The 20,052-nt window shown below is 48.1% G+C and overlaps 1 protein-coding gene across 3 annotated transcripts in view; it reads left to right on the top strand.

The window, feature by feature from the left end:
- Window positions 1-20,052, top strand: part of POLK (DNA polymerase kappa) — a 309,870-nt gene that overhangs the window by 183,979 nt on the left and 105,839 nt on the right. For all 3 annotated transcript variants that reach the window (XM_063963814.1, XM_063963824.1, XM_063963822.1), the window contains 2 exons: window positions 2,057-2,222; window positions 14,583-14,819. In XM_063963814.1, the coding sequence (XP_063819884.1) occupies window positions 2,057-2,222; window positions 14,583-14,819 (403 nt within the window). The remainder of the gene's footprint in view (window positions 1-2,056; window positions 2,223-14,582; window positions 14,820-20,052) is intronic.

The raw sequence follows: 20,052 nt of genomic DNA, 5'->3' as shown, positions 1-20,052 counted from the left end.
CTCAGCAGGCATGACCTCCACCCGGGAGAGTGGAAACTTCATAGGGAAGTTTTTTCAACATGATTGTGGACCGTTGGCAAAGACCAAAGGTGGACATGATGGCGTCCCGCCCGAACAAAAAACGGGACAGGTATTCCGCCAGGTCATGAGACCTTCAGGCGATAGCTGTGGATGTTCTGGTAACACCGTGGGTGTACCAGTCTGTGTATGTGTTCCCTCCTCTGTTTCTCATAACCAGGGTATTGAGAATTATAAGACATAGAGGAGTATGAACTATACTAGTGGCTCCGGATTGGCCAAGAGGGACTTGGTACCCGGAACTTCAAGAAATGCTCACAGAGGACTAAGGGCCTGGGGAGCTAAGAAGGGACTTGATTCAGCAAGTACCATGTCTATTCCAAGACTTACCGCGGCTGCGTTTGACGGCATGGCGGTTGAATGCCGGATCCTGAGGGGAAAAGGCATTCCATAAGAGGTCATACCTACCTCGGTCAAAGCCAGGAAGGAGGTGACCGCACAACGTCATCACCACATGTGGTAAAAATATGTTGCGTGGGTGAGGCCAGGAAGGCTCCACGACTGAAATTCAACTAGGTCGATTTCTACACTTCCTGAAAACAGGAGTGTTTTGGACCTCAAATTGGGGTTCATTAACATTTAAATTTCGGCCCTGTAGATTTTCTTCCAGAAAGAATTGACTTCAGTTCCTGAAGTCCAGATTGTAAAGGATGTATTGCATATACAGCTTTTTTGTGCCCCTAGGGGCACCGTGAGATCTCAACATAGTGTTGGGATTTCTTAAAATCATATTGGTTTGAACCGCTCAAATCTGTGGATTTGAAATATCTCACATGGAAAGTGACCATGCTGTTGACAAATATCTCACATGGGAAGTGACCATGTTGTTAGCCCTGGCCTCGGCCAGGCGATTGTCAGAATGGGCGGCTTTGTCTTACAAAAGCCCATATTAAAATTTTCCATTTGAACAGGACAGAACTGGGACTCGTCTCCAGTTTTCTTCATAAAGGGGTGTCAGCGTTTTCACCTGAAACAACCTCTTGTGGTGCCTGCGGCTACTAGGGACTTGGAGGACTCCAAGTTACTAGACGTGGTCAGGGCCCTAAAAATATATATATATATATATATATATATAGTTAGGACGGCTGGAGTCAGAAAGTCTGACTTGCTGTTTATACTGTATACACCCAACAAGCTGGGTGCTCATGCTTCTAAGCAGTCTATTGCACGCTGGATTTGTAGTACAATTCAGCTTGCACATTCTGTGGCAGGCCTGCCACAGACGAAATATGTAGATGCCCATTCCACAAGGAAGGTGGGCTCATCCTGGGCGGCTGCCCGAGGAGTCTCGGCATTACAACTTTGCCGAGCAGCTACGTGGTCAGGGGAGAACACGTTTGTAAAATTTTACAAATTTTGATACTCTGGCTAAGGAGGACCTGGAGTTCTCTCATTCGGTGCTGCAGAGTCATCCGCACTCTCCCGCCCGTTTGGGAGCTTTGGTATAATCCCCATGGTCCTGACGGAGTCCCCAGCATCCACTAGGACGTTAGAGAAAATAAGAATTTACTTACCGATAATTCTATTTCTCGTAGTCCGTAGTGGATGCTGGGCGCCCATCCCAAGTGCGGATTGTCTGCAATGCTTGTACATAGTTATTGTTACAAAAATCGGGTTATTACTATTGTTGTGGGCCATCTTTTCGGAGGCTACTTCGTTTTGTTATCATACTGTTAACTGGGTTCAGATCACAAGTTGTACGGTGTGATTGGTGTGGCTGGTATGAGTCTTACCCGGGATTCAAGATCCTTCCTTATTGTGTACGCTCGTCCGGGCACAGTACCTAACTGAGGCTTGGAGGAGGGTCATGGGGGGAGGAGCCAGTACACACCATGTGACCTAAAAAGCTTTTTAGATGTGCCCTGTCTCCTGCGGAGCCCGCTATTCCCCATGGTCCTGACGGAGTCCCCAGCATCCACTACGGACTACGAGAAATAGAATTATCGGTAAGTAAATTCTTATTATTTTACGTTTCCAGGTTCGAGAAATTTTTGCGGACTATGATCCTAACTTTTTACCATTGAGCCTTGATGAAGCCTATGTGGACATAACCGCTCACTTGGAGGAAAGACTGACGTGGCCAGAAGAGCGAAGGAGATTTGTCATTAGATCTGGCTGTTCCGATAATGTAGGCATTCCATCAGGTACAGTGATCTGCAATCTTGAGGTTTCTTGTGCTGCCAAAGTTGACCATATGGAAAAGTTTTCTATTAAATAGAAATACAGTATTGTACACCATTAACAGTCAAGTTAGTCAATTTCTATGGTTTTTGTAGGCCTCGTAGTCTACTGTAAAGGGATCATCTGCTTTTAGAACAGTCTCCTCTTGACTAGGCAGGTACCATTGCTTAATCCCTACATTGCCTTAAATAGACGATTAATTAACTTGTGGTATTGAATAATATGTAAACTAATCTTTGAAAATAAGCTGCTACTTTCTTTTACGTCCTAGGGGTACTGGGAATCCATTTAGTACCATGGGGTATAGACGGGTCCACTAGGAGCCATGGACACTTTAAGAAATTGATAGTGTGCTCCTCCCTCTATGCCCCTCCTACCAGACTCAGTTTAGAAAATGTGCCCCGGAGGAGCCGGTCACGTCTCTGGAAGCTCCTGAAGAGTTTTCTGCATTTATTTTCTGTGTTTGTTGTTTGCAGGCAGGACTGTATGACACCAGCCTGCCTGCTTCATGGGACTTAGGGTGGTGAACGGCTCAACCTCTTGAAGGGTTAATGGTCCCGTTCCCCGCTGACAGAACACTAGTTCCTGAGGGAACTATTCGCAAGCCCCACCACGGCGAGCGTACATTCCCGCAGCACGTCGCCACCCCTAACAGAGCCAGAAGAATGAAGAGTGGTGAGTACTAAGCCGGCGTCCCAGTTAGTGGGTCGCCGCCATTATGGCGGCATGAGGGCACGGATACGCACGGCTTCTAAACGGGGCATACTGCGTCTCCCATGTGTAAGGACACAGACGCTGAACAGCGGACACTGTACCCAGACTGGCAACAAAGCCATAAAAGGAGTCTGTCTCCATTTTATGCACTTAGACACATACAGCCAGTATAAAAAAAGAGCGTGAAGACCGTGCTTCATTGAAGGGGCGGGGCTTCATTATGAGCGGATACAGCAGCTCACCAGCGCCATTTTCCTTCTGCAGCTGACACAGTCGCTGACCGACAGGGATGCGCAGCTCCACCGGAGAGACTACAGATTACCATAGCTGTAACCGGGAAGTCATAGAGCAGGGGGTAGCGCTTATTAATGTACTAAATCCCTAATCTAGGTACTTAATCTGCGACCCGGCTAAGCTTGGCATTAGCATTAAGGGCGCCGTGTGCTGGTTCCATGCTCCCTCTGTGTCTCCCTGGAAGGGCTCTTTGTGGGTTAATTGTGCATTTAACATTTTCCTGTGTGTTTGTGTGTGCTGTCACTATACAGTATGTCAGGCAAAGACTGTAAGGCACAGTGTTCCTCTTCCCCAAGGGGTTCACTAGTGTGTACTCAATGTAGTGTCTCTCTTCCCAGGCTAGTGGGGCAGAACCAGCATGGTTCGACTCCATTAGGGGAATGATTTCCACAATCTCTACTAAGTTATCTCGGACCGAGAAAGAGACGTAATACTTAAGACAATCTATGACTGAGTTTACAAAAAGAGACTCAGTACCCAAACCAGCGTCTCCGTCCCCTGCCATTTGTCCGCAAAAATGCACTTTGGACCATATCCTGCAGTCTGACTCAGATGGTGAGGGGTCAGAAATGGAGGAAGGTGAGGTGGACTCAGAGGTGGGAGAGGGTACTCTGTTGCAGGGAATAGAGGCTCTCATAGAAGCTGCCAGAGAAGTTCTAAATATCCCTGATAAGGTGATAGGAGAGCGAGGAATCTTATTATAATATAAAAAATAAATCCTCAGCCACTTTTCCTGTGTCAAAGGAATTAAATGCCCTGTTTGAAGAACTGTGGGTTAGTCCTGATAGGAAATTTCAAATCCCTAAACGGTTGTTATCATCCTTTCCTTTTCCTCCTGAGGATAGGAAAAAATGGGAAAATCCACTGGTAGTGGATGCATCAGTATACAGGCTTTCAAGAAAAATTGTATTGCCTGTCCCGGGTGCTGCCTCCCTAAAAGACGCGGCTGATCATAAACTTGAGACTACGCTCAAATCCTTGTATACAGCTGCTGGGGTGGCCCAGAGACCCACTATAGCATGTGGGTGGATTACTAGAGCCATTGCCAAATGGTCGGGTAACCTGATTGAAGGGTTAGACACCTTGCCTCAGGAGAAGGTTATCTTTTTCCTACAGCATATACAGGACTCTGCAAATGTTATGGTTTAAGCCACAAAAGAAATAGGCTTGTATGATGCACGCACTACGGCTATAGCGGTGTCTGCACGCAGGGGTCTATGGCTACGCCAGTGGACTGCAGATGAGGACTCCAGGAAAGGCGTGGAAGGCCTACCTATCACAGGCGAGGCCTTATTTGGAGATGAATTAGACAAATGGATCTCCAAAGCTACTGCGGGTAAGTCCACATACCTTCTTACTGCAGCTCCCACAGCTAGGAATGCCTACTCAGGTCTCAATTTACAGTCCATCCAGACTGCTAAGTTTAGGGGCAAACCCAGAGGTTTTTCTACAGTCACCAGAGGCGCTAGAGGTAAACCACGCAAACCAGCAACTGCCAGTTCACAGGAACAAGGCTCAAGCTCTGCTTCCTCAAAACCTTCAGCATGACGGTGGACCGCGATGCCTGGAAGACTGGCAGGTGGGAGCCCGGCTAAAATTCTTCAGTCACATCTGGACAAGTTCGTGCCAGGAACCCTGGGTCATAGATCTTTATTTCCCAGGGCTACAGACTGGAGTTCCAGGAACTCCCACCTCACAGATTCTTCAAATCAGGCTTACCAGTTTCACAATAGGCAAGTGTAACTTTACAGGACGGCATTCGAAAAGTGGTACAGACTCAGGTCATTGTTCCAGTTCCACCTCATCTGCAAAACAAGGGGTACTATTCCAGCTTGTTTGTAGTACCGCAACCGGACGGTTTGGTAAGACCAATTCTGAACCTTAAGTCGTTGAACCCGTACTTACGAGTGTTCAAATTCAATATGGAGTCTCTGAGAGCGGTGATCTCAAGTCTGGAGGAGGAGGAATTCCTAGTGTCTCTGGATAACAAGGATGCGTACCTTCACATTCCGATCTGGCCGCCTCATCTGGCTTAACTATGGTTTGCACTGCAGGTCTGTCACTACCAGTTCCAGGCCCTGACATTTGTTCTGTCCACAGCACTGAGGGTGTTCACCAAAGTAATGGCAGAGATGATGTTTCTACTCCGCAAACAGGGAGTGAACATAATTCCGTACCTGGACGATCTTCTGATAAAGGCACCGTCCAGGGAGTGGTTGTTGGACAGCATTGGCCTCTCAACCAGGCTACTCCTGGATCACTAGTGGATTCTGAACCTACCAAAATCTCACCTAGAACCAACACAGAGGCTTCCTTTCCTGGGAATGATACTGGACACAGAGTCTCAAAGTGTTCCTTTCCATGGAAAAGGCAATGGTAATCCAGTCGATGGTTCGGGCTGTCCTGAAGCCAACCCGGACGTCAGTGCATCTGTGCATTCGCCTTCTGGGGAAAATGGTGGCCTCTTATGAGGTGATTCAGTACGGAAGGTTTCATGCGAGGCCCTTCCAGCTGGATCTGTTGGACAAATGGTCCGGATCGCATCTTCACATGCACCAGAGGATCTGTCTGTCGTCAAAAGCCTGGATCTCCCTCCTGTGATGGCTACAGACTTCTCACCTAGTCGAGGGTCGGAGGTTCGGAATTCAGAATTGGATTCTGCAAACCACAGACGCAAGCCTCAGAGGTTGGGGCGCAGTCACCCAGGGGGTGCAGTTTCAGGGAAGATGGTCAAGTCAGGAAGTCGTCCTTCCGATAAACATCCTGGAACTCAGGGCCATATACAGCACCCTTCTGCAGGCCTCATCTCTTCTTCAGAATCAGGTCATTCGGGTCCAGTTTCACAATGTGACGGTAGTGACGTACATAAACCGGCAGGGCGGAACGAAAAGCATAGGTGTCAAGAATTCTCCTCTGAGTGGAAAAACATGCCGTGGCGTTGTTGGCTGTCTTAATTCCGGGAGAAGACAACTGAGAAGCAGACTTCCTCAGCAGACACGACCTGCACCCGGGGGAGTGGGGCCTTCACCTGGAGGTGTTCTGGTGGTTGACACGTCGATGGGATATCCACAAAATCGACATGATGGCTTCTCGACTCAACAAGAAGCTCAAGCGGTATTGTTCCAGGTCAAGGGACCCACAAGCAGTGGCGGTAGATGCTCTGACAACTCCATGGGTCTACCAGCTGGGGTACGTGTTTCCTCCACTTCCGCTGATCCCAAGAATTCTAAAAAGAATAAAAAGGGAAAATGTTCAAGCAATCCTCATTGCCCCGGACAGGCCACGAAGGGCCTGGTATGCGGATCTTCTCGAGATGCTGCTCAAAGATCCGTGGCCTCTACCTCTTCGCGAGGATCTTCTGCAACAGGGCCCGTTAGTCTATCAAGACTTACCGTGGCTCCGTTTAACGGCATGGAAGTTGAACGGCTGATTCTAGCCAGGAGGGGGATTCCTGACAAGGTCATCCCGACTATGATCCAAGCCAGGAAGGGGGTAACGTCTAAACATTACCACCGTATTTGGAAGAAATATGTCTCTTGGTGTGAGAGCAGACCATATTCTGTGGTGAAATTTCATCAGGGACATTTCCTGCTTTTTCTGCAGTCGGGAGTGGATGTGAGCCTACGTCTAGGCTCCATAAAAGTCCAAATTTCAGCCTTGTCTATTTTCTTTCAGAAACAATTAACTTCTCTCCCTGAGTTCCAAACGTTCTTGAAAGGTGTTCTGCACATCCAACCTTCCTTTGTGCCTCCCACGGCACCTTGAGATCCCAATTTGGTGCTGCAGTTCCTCCAATCGGACTGGTTTGAACCGTTACAGGAAGTTGACGTAAAGTACCTTACGTGGAAGACCATCACACTGTTGGCCTTGGCTTCAGCAAGACGTGTGTCGGAGCTAGGGGCGTTGTCTCACAAGAGCCCCTACCTAATTTTCCATGAGGACAGAGCTGAAATCAGAACTTGTCAGCAATTTCTTCCTAAGGTGGGGTCTGCGTTTCACATCAACCAACCTATTGTGGTTCCGGTTGTTACAGACACCTCTGCTACTTCAAAGTCTTTGAATGTTGTGAGGGCTTTGAAGGTGTATGTAATGAGAACAGCTCGTCACAGGTAATCGGACTCGCTGTTCGTTTTCTATGATCCTAATAAAATTGTGTGTCCTGCATCAAAGCAGTCGATTGCATGCTGGATCAATCTCACTATCCAGCATGCTTATTCCACGACGGGCTTGTCAGTTCCAAAATCTGTACAGGCCCACTCTACTAGGTCGGTGAATTCTTCTTGGGCGGCTGCCCGGGGTGTCTCCGGTTTACAGCTCTGCCGAGCAGCTACTTGGTCAGGTTCAAACACGTTTGTGAAGTTTTACAAGTTCGATACTTTGGCCTCTGAGGACCTTCAGTTTGGTCAGTCAGTTCTGCAGGAACCTCAGCACTCTCCCACCCGGTTTGGGAGCATTGGTACTTCCCCATGGTACTAAATGGATTCCCAGTATCCCCTAGGATGTAAGAGAAAATAGGATTTTAATTACCTACCGGTAAATCATTTTCTCGTAGTCCGTAGGGCCCGGTGCTTCCTTCTTCCTGCACTGTTACTTGGTTAAGTATTCTGGTTCGTTCAGCTGTTCCTGTTCATGTTTCAAGTTTGGTTAGCATGGCTTTCCTCTTGTTTTGTGTGTGCTGGTTCATAATTTCACCACTTTCCTTATCTATCCTTCCTCAAAGTATGATGTCTCCTCTGGCACAGTTTCCTAGACTGAGTCTGGTAGGAGGGGAATAGAGGGAGGAGCCAGCCATACTATCTTCTTAAAGTGCCCATGGCTCCTAGTGGACCCATCTATACTCCATGATACTAAATGGATTCCCAGTATCTCCTACGGACTACGAGAAAAAGATTTACCGGTAGGTAATTAAAATCCTATTTTTCTTCTAGACTGCTACAATGCGGCAGGGCGTCATACAGTAGCTGGAACAGCGACTTGTTGCGTCCATAAATCTGTAGTACGGGTGGGGGTGATGGGAGAATGTTTGTGAGGGAGGAGCCAGGATAGATGTCTGGGCAGAGCAGGAGAGAGCCACAACATTTCACCTTGTGCTCTCCACAAAGCTTTAGGTGGAATACTCTTTTGGTAGGCAATATTTCCCCATGTATTCTGCTTTTCTCTGACGTCCTAGTGGATGCTGGGACTCCGTCAGGACCATGGGGATTAGCGGCTCCGCAGGAGACAGGGCACAAAAATAAAAGCTTTAGGACTAGGTGGTGTGCACTGGCTCCTCCCCCTATGACCCTCCTCCAAGCCTCAGTTAGGTTTTTGTGCCCGTCCGAGCAGGGTGCAATCTAGGTGGCTCTCCTAAAGAGCTGCTTAGAAAAAGTTATTAGGTTTTTTATTTTCAGTGAGTCCTGCTGGCAACAGGCTCACTGCAACGAGGGACTTAGGGGAGAAGAAGTGAACTCACCTGCGTGCAGGATGGATTGGCTTCTTAGGCTACTGGACACCATTAGCTCCAGAGGGATCGAACACAGGCCCAGCCATGGAGTCCGGTCCCGGAGCCGCACCGCCGACCCCCTTGCAGATGCCGAAAAGTGAAGAGGTCCAGAAACCGGCGGCAGAAGACTTTTCAGTCTTCATGAGGTAGCGCACAGCACTGCAGCTGTGCGCCATTGTTGTCAGCACACTTCACACCAGCGGTCACTGAGGGTGCAGGGCGCTGGGGGGGGGCGCCCTGGGCAGCAATGATAATACCTTGTTCTGGCTAAAAATACATCACATATAGCCCCTGGGGCTATATGGATGTATTTAACCCCTGCCAGGTCTCACAAACATCGGGAGAAGAGCCCGCCGAAATAGGGGGCGGGGCCTATCTCCTCAGCGCACAGCGCCATTTTCCTGCACAGCTCCGCTGCGAGGAAGGCTCCCAGGACTCTCCCCTGCACTGCACTACAGAAACAGGGTAAAAAAACAGAGAGGGGGGGCACTTTTTTGGCGATATTGATATATTAAGCTGCTATAAAGGAAACAACACTTCTGTAGGGTTGTTCCTATATATTTATAGCGCTTGGGTGTGTGCTGGCAAACTCTCCCTCTGTCTCCCCAAAGGGCTAGTGGGGTCCTGTCTTCGATAAGAGCATTCCCTGTGTGTCTGCTGTGTGTCGGTACGTGTGTGTCGACATGTATGAGGACGATGTTGGTGTGGAGGCGGAGCAATTGCCGGTAATGGTGATGTCACCCCCTATCGAGTCGACACCGGAATGGATGGCTTTGTTTATGGAATTACGTGATAATGTCAGCACGTTACAAAAATCAGTTGACGACATGAGACGGCCGGCAAACCAGTTAGTACCTGTCCAGGCGTCTCAGACACCGTCAGGGGCTGTAAAACGCCCTTTACCTCAGTCGGTCGACACAGACCCAGACACGGACACCGAATCTAGTGTCGACGGTGAAGAAACAAACGTATTTTCCAGTAGGGCCACACGTTATATGATCACGGCAATGAAGGAGGCTTTGCATATCTCTGATACTGCAAGTACCACAAAAAGGGGTATTATGTGGGGTCTGAAAAAACTACCTGTAGTTTTTCCTGAATCAGAGGAATTGAATGAAGTGTGTGATGAAGCGTGGGTTAACCCCGATAGAAAACTGCTAATTTCAAAGAAGTTATTGGCATTATATCCTTTCCCGCCAGAGGTTAGGGCGCGCTGGGAAACACCCCCTAGGGTGGATAAGGCACTCACACGCTTATCAAAACAAGTGGCGTTACCGTCTCCTGAAACGGCCGCCCTCAAGGATCCAGCTGATAGGAGGCTGGAAACTACCCTGAAAAGTATATACACTCATACTGGTGTTATACTGCGACCAGCCATCGCCTCTGCATGGATGTGCAGTGCTGGGGTGGTTTGGTCGGATTCCCTGACTGAAAATATTGATACCCTGGATAGGGACAGTATTTTATTGACTATAGAGCAATTAAAGGATGCTTTTCTTTATATGCGAGATGCTCAGAGGGATATTTGCACTCTGGCATCGAGAGTAAGTGCGATGTCCATATCTGCCAGAAGAAGTTTATGGACGCGACAGTGGTCAGGTGATGCGGATTCCAAACGGCATATGGAAGTATTGCCGTATAAAGGGGAGGAATTATTTGGGGTCGGTCTATCGGATTTGGTGGCCACGGCATCAGCCGGGAAATCCACCTTTTTACCTCAGGTCCCCTCCCAACAGAAAAAGACACCGTCTTTTCAGCCGCAGTCCTTTCGTTCCTATAAGAACAAGAGGGCAAAAGGACAGTCATATCTGCCCCGAGGCAAAGGAAAGGGTAAGAGAGTGCACCAAGCAGCTCCCTCCCAGGAGCAGAAGCCCTCCCCGGCTTCTGCAAAGCCCTCAGCATGACGTTGGGGCTTTACAAGCGGACTCAGGGGCGGTGGGGGGTCGACTCAAGAATTTCAGCGCACAGTGGGCTCACTCACAGGTGGACCCCTGGATCCTGCAGGTAGTATCTCAGGGTTACAGGTTGGAATTCGAGAAGTCTCCCCCTCGCCGGTTCCTAAAGTCTGCTCTGCCAACGTCTCCCTCAGACAGGGCGACGGTATTGGAAGCCATTCACAAGCTGTATTCTCAGCAGGTGATAGTCAAGGTACCCCTCCTACAACAGGGAAAGGGGTATTATTCCACACTATTTGTGGTACCGAAGCCGGACGGCTCGGTAAGACCTATTCTAAATCTGAAATCTTTGAACCTGTACATACAAAAATTCAAGTTCAAGATGGAGTCACTCAGAGCAGTGATAGCGAATCTGGAAGAAGGGGACTTTATGGTGTCCCTGGACATCAAGGATGCTTACCTGCATGTCCCAATTTGCCCTTCACATCAAGGGTACCTCAGGTTCGTGGTGCAAAACTGTCATTATCAGTTTCAGACGCTGCCGTTTGGATTGTCCACGGCACCTCGGGTCTTTACCAAGGTAATGGCCGAAATGATGTTTCTTCTGCGAAGAAAAGGCGTATTAATTATCCCTTACTTGGACGATCTCCTGATAAGGGCAAGGTCCAGAGAACAGCTGGGGGACGTAGTAGCACTAACCCAAGTAGTGCTGCAACAGCACGGGTGGATTCTGAATTTTCCAAAATCTCAATTGACCCCGACGACACGTCTGCTGTTCCTGGGAATGATTCTGGACACGGTTCAGAAAAAGGTGTTTCTTCCGGAGGAGAAAGCCAGGGAGTTATCCGAACTTGTCAGGAACCTCCTAAAACCAGGAAAAGTGTCTGTGCATCAATGCACAAGAGTCCTGGGAAAAATGGTGGCTTCTTACGAAGCGATTCCATTCGGCAGATTCCACGCACGAACTTTTCAGTGGGATCTGCTGGACAAATGGTCCGGATCAAATCTGCAGATACATCAGCGGATAACTTTGTCTCCACGGACAAGGGTGTCTCTTCTGTGGTGGTTGCAGAGTGCTCATCTGTTAGAGGGCCGCAGATTCGGCATACAGGACTGGGTCCTGGTGACCACGGATGCCAGTCTGAGAGGCTGGGGAGCGGTCACACAGGGAAGAAACTTCCAGGGAGTGTGGTCAAGCCTGGAGATGTCTCTTCACATAAATATACTGGAGCTAAGAGCGATTTACAATGCTCTAAGCCTGGCAAAACCCCTGCTTCAGGGTCAGCCGGTGTTGATCCAGTCGGACAACATCACGGCAGTCGCCCACGTAAACAGACAGGGCGGCACAAGAAGCAGGAGGGCAATGGCAGAAGCTGCAAGGATTCTTCGCTGGGCGGAAGATCATGTGATAGCACTGTCAGCAGTGTTCATTCCGGGAGTGGACAACTGGGAAGCGGACTTCCTCAGCAGACACGATCTACACCCGGGAGAGTGGGGACTTCATCCAGAAGTCTTCCACATGATTGTGAACCGTTGGGAAAAACCAAAGGTGGATATGATGGCGTCCCGCCTCAACAAAAAACTGGACAGGTATTGCGCCAGGTCAAGAGACCCTCAGGCAATTGCTGTGGACGCTCTGGTAACACTGTGGGTGTTCCAGTCAGTGTATGTGTTTCCTCCTCTGCCTCTCATACCAAAAGTACTGAGAATTATACGGCAAAGGGGAGTAAGAACGATACTCGTGGCTCCGGATTGGCCAAGAAGAACTTGGTACCCGGAACTTCAGGAGATGCTCACGGAAGATCCGTGGCCTCTACCTCTAAGACGGGACCTGCTTCAGCAGGGACCGTGTCTATTCCAAGACTTACCGCGGCTGCGTTTGACGGCATGGCGGTTGAACGCCGAATTCTAAGGGAAAAAGGCATTCCGGAAGAGGTCATCCCTACCCTGGTAAAAGCCAGGAAGGAGGTGACTGCACAACATTATCACCGCATTTGGAGAAAATATGTTGCGTGGTGTGAGGCCAGGAAGGCCCCGACGGAGGAATTTCAACTGGGTCGATTCCTACATTTCCTGCAAACAGGATTGTCTATGGGCCTCAAATTAGGGTCCATTAAGGTTCAAATTTCGGCCCTGTCGATTTTCTTCCAGAAAGAATTGGCTTCAGTTCCTGAAGTCCAGACTTTTGTAAAAGGAGTACTACATATACAGCCCCCGGTTGTGCCCCCAGTGGCTCCGTGGGATCTTAATGTAGTTTTGGATTTTCTCAAATCCCATTGGTTTGAGCCACTCAAATCGGTGGATTTGAAATATCTTACATGGAAAGTAACCATGCTACTGGCCCTGGCTTCAGCCAGGAGAGTGTCAGAATTGGCGGCTTTATCGTATAAAAGCCCATATCTGATTTTCCATTCGGACAGGGCAGAACTGCGGACGCGTCCTCAGTTTCTGCCTAAGGTGGTTTCAGCGTTTCACCTGAACCAGCCTATTGTGGTGCCTGCGGCTACTAGCGATTTGGAGGATTCCAAGTTGCTGGACGTTGTCAGGGCATTGAAAATATATATTTCAAGGACGGCTGGAGTCAGAAAATCTGACTCGCTGTTTATACTGTATGCACCCAACAAGCTGGGTGCTCCTGCTTCTAAGCAGACGATTGCTCGTTGGATTTGTAGCACAATTCAACTTGCACATTCTGTGGCAGGCCTGCCACAGCCTAAATCTATCAAGGCCCATTCCACAAGGAAGGTGGGCTCATCTTGGGCGGCTGCCCGAGGGGTCTCGGCATTACAACTCTGCCGAGCAGCTACGTGGTCGGGGGAGAACACGTTTGTAAAATTCTACAAATTTGATACCCTGGCTAAAGAGGACCTGGAGTTCTCTCATTCGGTGCTGCAGAGTCATCCGCACTCTCCCGCCCGTTTGGGAGCTTTGGTATAATCCCCATGGTCCTGACGGAGTCCCAGCATCCACTAGGACGTCAGAGAAAATAAGATTTTACTTACCGATAAATCTATTTCTCGTAGTCCGTAGTGGATGCTGGGCGCCCATCCCAAGTGCGGATTGTCTGCAATACTTGTACATAGTTATTGTTACAAAAAAATCGGGTTGTTATTGTTGTGAGCCGTCTGTTCAGAGGCTCCTACGTTTGTCATACTGTTAACTGGGTTCAGATCACAAGTTGTACGGTGTGATTGGTGTGGCTGGTATGAGTCTTACCCGGGATTCAAAATCCTTCCTTATTGTGTACGCTCGTCCGGGCACAGTATCCTAACTGAGGCTTGGAGGAGGGTCATAGGGGGAGGAGCCAGTGCACACCACCTAGTCCTAAAGCTTTTATTTTTGTGCCCTGTCTCCTGCGGAGCCCAGCATCCACTACGGACTACGAGAAATAGATTTATCGGTAAGTAAAATCTTATTTTTATCACCATCAACTATTTTGCTGATGCCATCATAAGTACCCGGAGAACTACACTTGTACGATAAAGTGTTTTATTAGCACAGGCATTGTGCTACTAGCACATGGGTTGTGGCATGTTATGTTGATATTCAAAATGACGATGTTGAACATGTCGGTGTGTTTATGATGTCGATATTTAGCATGTTCACACTGATGAATGCCAGCATTTTGAATGTCCACATGATGTAAGTCTACTTCGATGGCTTAACACTAATGACAATGTCAACATTTTGCAGATGTCGACATTTTAAACACGTCGACAGCATGAATGTCAACCATCTAGTGTCAACATTCTAATTAGTGACTTTGTGACTACATACTGTTCCAATTAATTGTCTTGGTAGTCTGTTCTTCTGAATTCAGATGGTACCACACATTGCATTGGACCCTTGGTATTCTCTATTCTGTTCTATGTTACTATTCACCATGACATCTGGTCTTATTTACCATTCATTTAATATCTCTGTATTGGTGAGTGTAGGAGTAGAGCCTGTTACCTGTGAGGCTGAGCAAGTGCAGTGCACATCACCGGTGCTGTTTGAGGACAGTCCTCCCTTCCTACTGGAGGAAAACCTGGTTCTCCCTGGACAAGATAAAGAGCTTTTGAATGAACAACAGGCGGTGGAAAACGTAATTGCCTTTGGGGCATCAGCCGAGGAAGCTGTGCAAGAAATGCGGTTCCGTATAGAACAGAAAACCACCCTGACTGCCAGTGCAGGTAAGGGTTAATCACTCATTGTCTCAGGGGCGTTTTAAGAGAGGAGAAGGCCCATGTGCAGCTTTCTGCATCAGGGACCCCCTCCTCACTGACTGATGCGCAGGTTTTACTACTTACCTCTCTGGAGGCCCCCGGCGGTGCCATCCTTCTCCGCAGCAGCAATAAGAGCCTGAGCACAAACTCTATAGCGCATGCGCAAACCTCTGGAAACACGTCGTGGCGCCCGTTTTCCTGAAGATTTTCCTAATGCGCATGCGCGAAGCTCCAGAAAAATGGCCGCCGTGCCATCTTTCCGGAGTTTTCAGCAGGCGCAATAGAGTTTGTTCCCCCTAGTGTTCAAACGGGGGACCCCAGAGAGGTAAGTATTAAACAAATGGGTGCAGTGTGTGTGGGGTGGGCCCCCCTGGACCCCGGGGCCCGCACACACTGCACTTATTATAGATGCGCCAATGCATTGACTAGATATGATGCTGTTTTCCTTTCACAGATGCGTTACACTTAGTGTTTGCCGAAGGTGAAAAATAACTATTGTACCAGTTCTTTGGTATTTTAAATGTTCAACACTGCTTATGGTTGTATCATGTAACACAACACACAGACATATCTTCTATTTAAAATGTATCTGTTGCCAACTCGTAGCCTACAGATCACTAGTTACCAGGGACACCATGTGTTGCAAAACCACGTCCTGAATTCCAAGTAATTTCACACACACAGCATTGGCTCGGCCCACAAAATGCACTTTGTTTAAGCAGCAGCTACATATACCAAGTATGCAAACACTGCATTTATGGATTGTACACACAGAGTACTTGTACACATTTCAAATCACAAAGCACTTGGTAATAACAAAACATAACGCAGTTTCACCTGACATGAATATTGTCCATTAGGGAAACTGATCCCGCACAGTTTTTGTAATCTGGGGAATTGGGATGTCAATAATCTCTATTCCAGTATTCACTGGATTAAATAGTATAAAAAAAAACCTTTAATTATTCTGTCCTTTTTCTAAGTGTATGCTGAGTGACTGTATATGATCTACTGTTTATGGTATAGTCTCTGTCATCTATTTTTCCCACCTGTCCTCTTTGCCAGGCATTCACCTCCCCCTCTCCGGCCCTCTGGCATCCACCTGCCCTCTTCCTGTCCTTTTTGCCTGCCACCTACCTGCCCTCTTTACCATCCATCTCACACATGTTTTCCATGTTATGCTTCCCCACTGTGAGTGTGCCACCTGATACCCACACACACACACACACACACACACACACACACACACACACACACACTTTCCTTCTCCCTTGTCTCCCCTGGCATCCTTCCGCTCCATTCGCTTATCTTATTCACACAACGTCAGAAAGAGCTTCTCTTGTCGGCAGGCGCGTTGTCCACTTCTCTCCCAGGCTCAGCTGCATTAGATTGCTGGAGTCCTGTGATGCGGCTGCTCTCTTTCACTGTTTGGCTTGGGCCGCCTCACACTGTCATGATTTCATCACGCATTGCACTTCCATCTTATCAGTGACGGAGCAACTTCATCATGGGACTCCATCTATTCTATGGCGCAACTGATTGAGCGTAAAAGGACCAGATAATGTGACTAGAACTGAGAAGGTATCATCCCACTGCCCCACGCCCAATCTACAGAGTGTTTTGAATCCCATAATACCCAGGATTTAATTATTATATCCCAAAGTATTTTTGGGACTAAAAAAACGTGATTGGCTGTCCCATAATTTACAGAACACAACTGTGTCATTACAGCTGATTTCTTGGGAATAACGATCCATAAGAAATTGTTGAGCCTAAATTATTAAAGTACCTGTTTCCCTTCTTTGTGGTACCTCACACTGAAAGCAAACACTAGTGGTAGAAGTTGCCTGCCCATAATCCTATCTTCTAGTCCTATCCTAGGAAAATATGTGCATTTATGATATTTTTGGTTATACTGTGTGCTGTGCTGCTGTTAGTGTTTTGTTTGGTCACGTGTGAGGGGATGCACGGGGAGGGTCTTTATTCTGTTGCCTGGCAACAGTCGCATTGCATTGTTTACTTCTGCAGTTGCTGCTAATTCATTTTTCCACCACTTAAAGAATGATATCAATAGTACCCCATTGTAAGCAAATTAGCTGTCATATTCTAGATGACATATTTATCGGTTTATTCCCTTACGTACGCTTATTTCTTCAGTGCTATTACTCATTTCAGGGTTATATCTCATTCCTGCCATCTTGTTTATTCCCTTGCATTAGAGAAATCTGTTAGAAGTAATGAAAAACATTTTATGTTTTATAACAAGCCAAAGACTTGTTCTAGAATGCTGTATTTCCAGTGCTCCAACCTGTAGCTGGTGGTTTCAGGGTATCCTATAATGTAAATGTTTTTTCTCTTACGTCCTAGAGGATGCTGGGGACTCCGTAAGGACCATGGGGGTATAGACGGCTCCGCAGGAGACATGGGCACTTTAAGACTTTAGAATGGGTGTGCACTGGCTCCTTCCTCTATGCCCCTCCTCCAGACCTCAGTTAGATCTTGTGCCCAGTGGAGACTGGATGCACTGCAGGGGAGCTCTACTGAGTTTCTCTGAAAAGTCTTTTGTTAGGTTTTTTATTTTCAGGGAGCACTGCTGGCAACAGGCTCCCTGCATCGTGGGACTCAGGGGAGAGAAGCAGACCTACTTAAATGATGGGCTCTGCTTCTTAGGCTACTGGACACCTTTAGCTCCAGAGGGTCGGAACGCAGGTCTCACCCTCGCCGTTCGTCCCGCGCCGCCGTCCTCCTCACAGAGCCGGAAGATAGAAGCCGGGTGAGTATGAGAAGAAAGAAGACTTCAAAGGCGGCAGAAGACTTCAGATCTTCAATGAGGTACACGCGCAGTGGTAACGCTGCGTGCCATTGCTCCCAACACACACACACACACACACACACACACACACACACACACACACACACACACACACACACACAGAAGGTACTGTACGGGTGCAGGGCGCAGAGTAGGCGCCCTGGGCAGCAATTATTACCTCAAAAATCAGCACTGGCACAGGTCTCAGATACTGCGGAGGCAGTTTAGTATAAAATCCCCGCCAGTATAAAGTAATTGAGCGAGACCGAAGCCCGCCGTCGAGGGGGCGGGGCTTGATCCTCCAGCATTAACCAGCGCCATTTTCTCCACAGCATGCTGCAGAGAAGTGCTCCCGGACTCTCCCCTGCTGAACAATAACAGGGGGCAAAAACGAGGGGGGGGGGGCATATTTAGTTGGTGCAGATTTTACATATATTTAGGCTGGGACCTTGGTTTCAGTATATTGTGGCGCTGGGTGTGTGCTGGCATACTCTCTCTCTGTCTCTCCAAAGGGCCTTATTGTGGGTCAGTCCCCATATTTATTTATCCCAGTGTGTGTGGGGGTGTCAGTACGTGTGTGTCGACATGTCTGAAGCGGAAGGCTCGTCTAGGGAGGATGCAGAGCAGATGGTGGTGGTGTCTCCGTCGGCACAGCCGACACCTGATTGGGTGGACATGTGGAATGTTTTGAATGCTAATGTGGCTTTATTACAGATTGGACAAAGCAGAGTCCAAAGACAAGCAGGGAATTAACCCATGGCTTTTACTGTGTCCCAGGACCCTTCAGGGTCACATAACCGTCCCTTTACCCAGTTAGCAGACACTGATACCGACACGGATTCCGACTCCAGTGTCGACTAGGATGATGCAAGGTTGCACCCATGGGTCGCGAAAGTATTCAATATATGATTATTGCAATAAAAAAAAATATTTTGCATATCACAGAGGATTCCTCTGTCCCTGACACGAGGGTCGGCATGTTTAAAGGAAAGTAAACTAACTCATCTCATGAGCTGATCGTTTTATTTAAAATAAAAAAAAGCTTGGGAGACTCCTGACATTAGACTGCAGGTTCCCAAGGGAATTATTATGGCGTATCCTTTCCCCTCAAAGGACAGGTTACGGTGGCAATCCTCTCCCACGCTGGACAAGGCGTTAAAGCGCTGGTCCAAAAAGGTAGCATTACCGTCCCTTGATACGGCGGCTCTATAGGATCCTGCGGATCATAGGCAGGAATCTACCTTAAAATCAATTTATGCGACTACGGGAGCCCTATTTAGACCTGCAGTAGCGTCGGCAGGGGTAGGTAGCGCAATTACAGCTTGGGCTGATAACTTGTCTTATGACATTGACACTCTGGATAAAGATAGTATGGTGTTGACCTTAGGTCACATCAAGGACGCAGCACTATATATGAGAGAGGCTGCGAGAGATATTGGGCTTTTGGGTTCAAGAGCTAATGCCATGGTAGGTCCCTGCGGACCCGTCAATGGACAGGTGATGCTGGCTCAAAGAGTCATATGGAGGCTTTACCTTGCAAGGGTGAAGTTTTATTTGGGGAGAGCCTCGCGGACCTGGTTTTCACAGCTACCGCGGGTAAGTCGTCTTTTTTGCCTTACGTTCCCCCACAGCAAAAGGAAACACCCTAATAACAGATGCAGTCCTTTCGGTCGCGTAAGTTCAGTAAGGGGCGTGGCTTTCTTTCCTCGCCAGAGGTAGAGGTAGAGGGAAAAGAACACCGGCTACGGCTAGTTCACAGGAAAAATGTCCTCCCCGGCCTCTACCAAATCCATCAAGAGGTGCTTCCACACCGATTTTCAAATCGGCCTTGCCAGCTACTTTCCCGGAGAGGAAAATAGTTTTGGCTGCCATACTAAAGCTGTGTCAACAGCAAGTGATTATCATGGTACCCCTAGTGCAACAGGGAAAAGGGTTTTATTTAACCCTATTTGTGGTCCCAAAGCCGGATGGCTCGGTCAGACCAATTCTGAATCTAAAATCCCTAAACCTATTTTAAAGAGGTTCAAACTCAAGATGGAATCTCTCAAGGCAAGGATATCCAGCCTGGAAAGGGGGGGATTTTATGGTGTCACTAGACATAAAGGATGCATACCTTCATGTTCCCATATATCCTCCTCATCGGGCGTACCTAAGATTCGCTGTGCAGGATTGTCATTACCAGTTTCAGACGTTGCCGTTTGGGCTTTCCACGGCCCTGAGAATTTTCACCAAGGTAATGGCGGAAATGATGGTGCTCCTGCACAAGCAAGGGGTCACAAGTATCACATACTTGGATGATCTCCTGATATATGCGAGTTCAAGGGAACAGTTATTAAAAACCGTGTCTCTCTCCCTGAGAGTACTACAACAGCACAGCTGGATTCTAAA

Source organism: Pseudophryne corroboree, chromosome 1 (genome assembly GCF_028390025.1).
Source record: "Pseudophryne corroboree isolate aPseCor3 chromosome 1, aPseCor3.hap2, whole genome shotgun sequence".
Classification (NCBI taxonomy): Eukaryota; Metazoa; Chordata; class Amphibia; order Anura; family Myobatrachidae; genus Pseudophryne; species Pseudophryne corroboree.
Note: the sequence above shows the minus strand (reverse complement) of the source record. Positions and strands in the feature narration are given on the sequence as shown.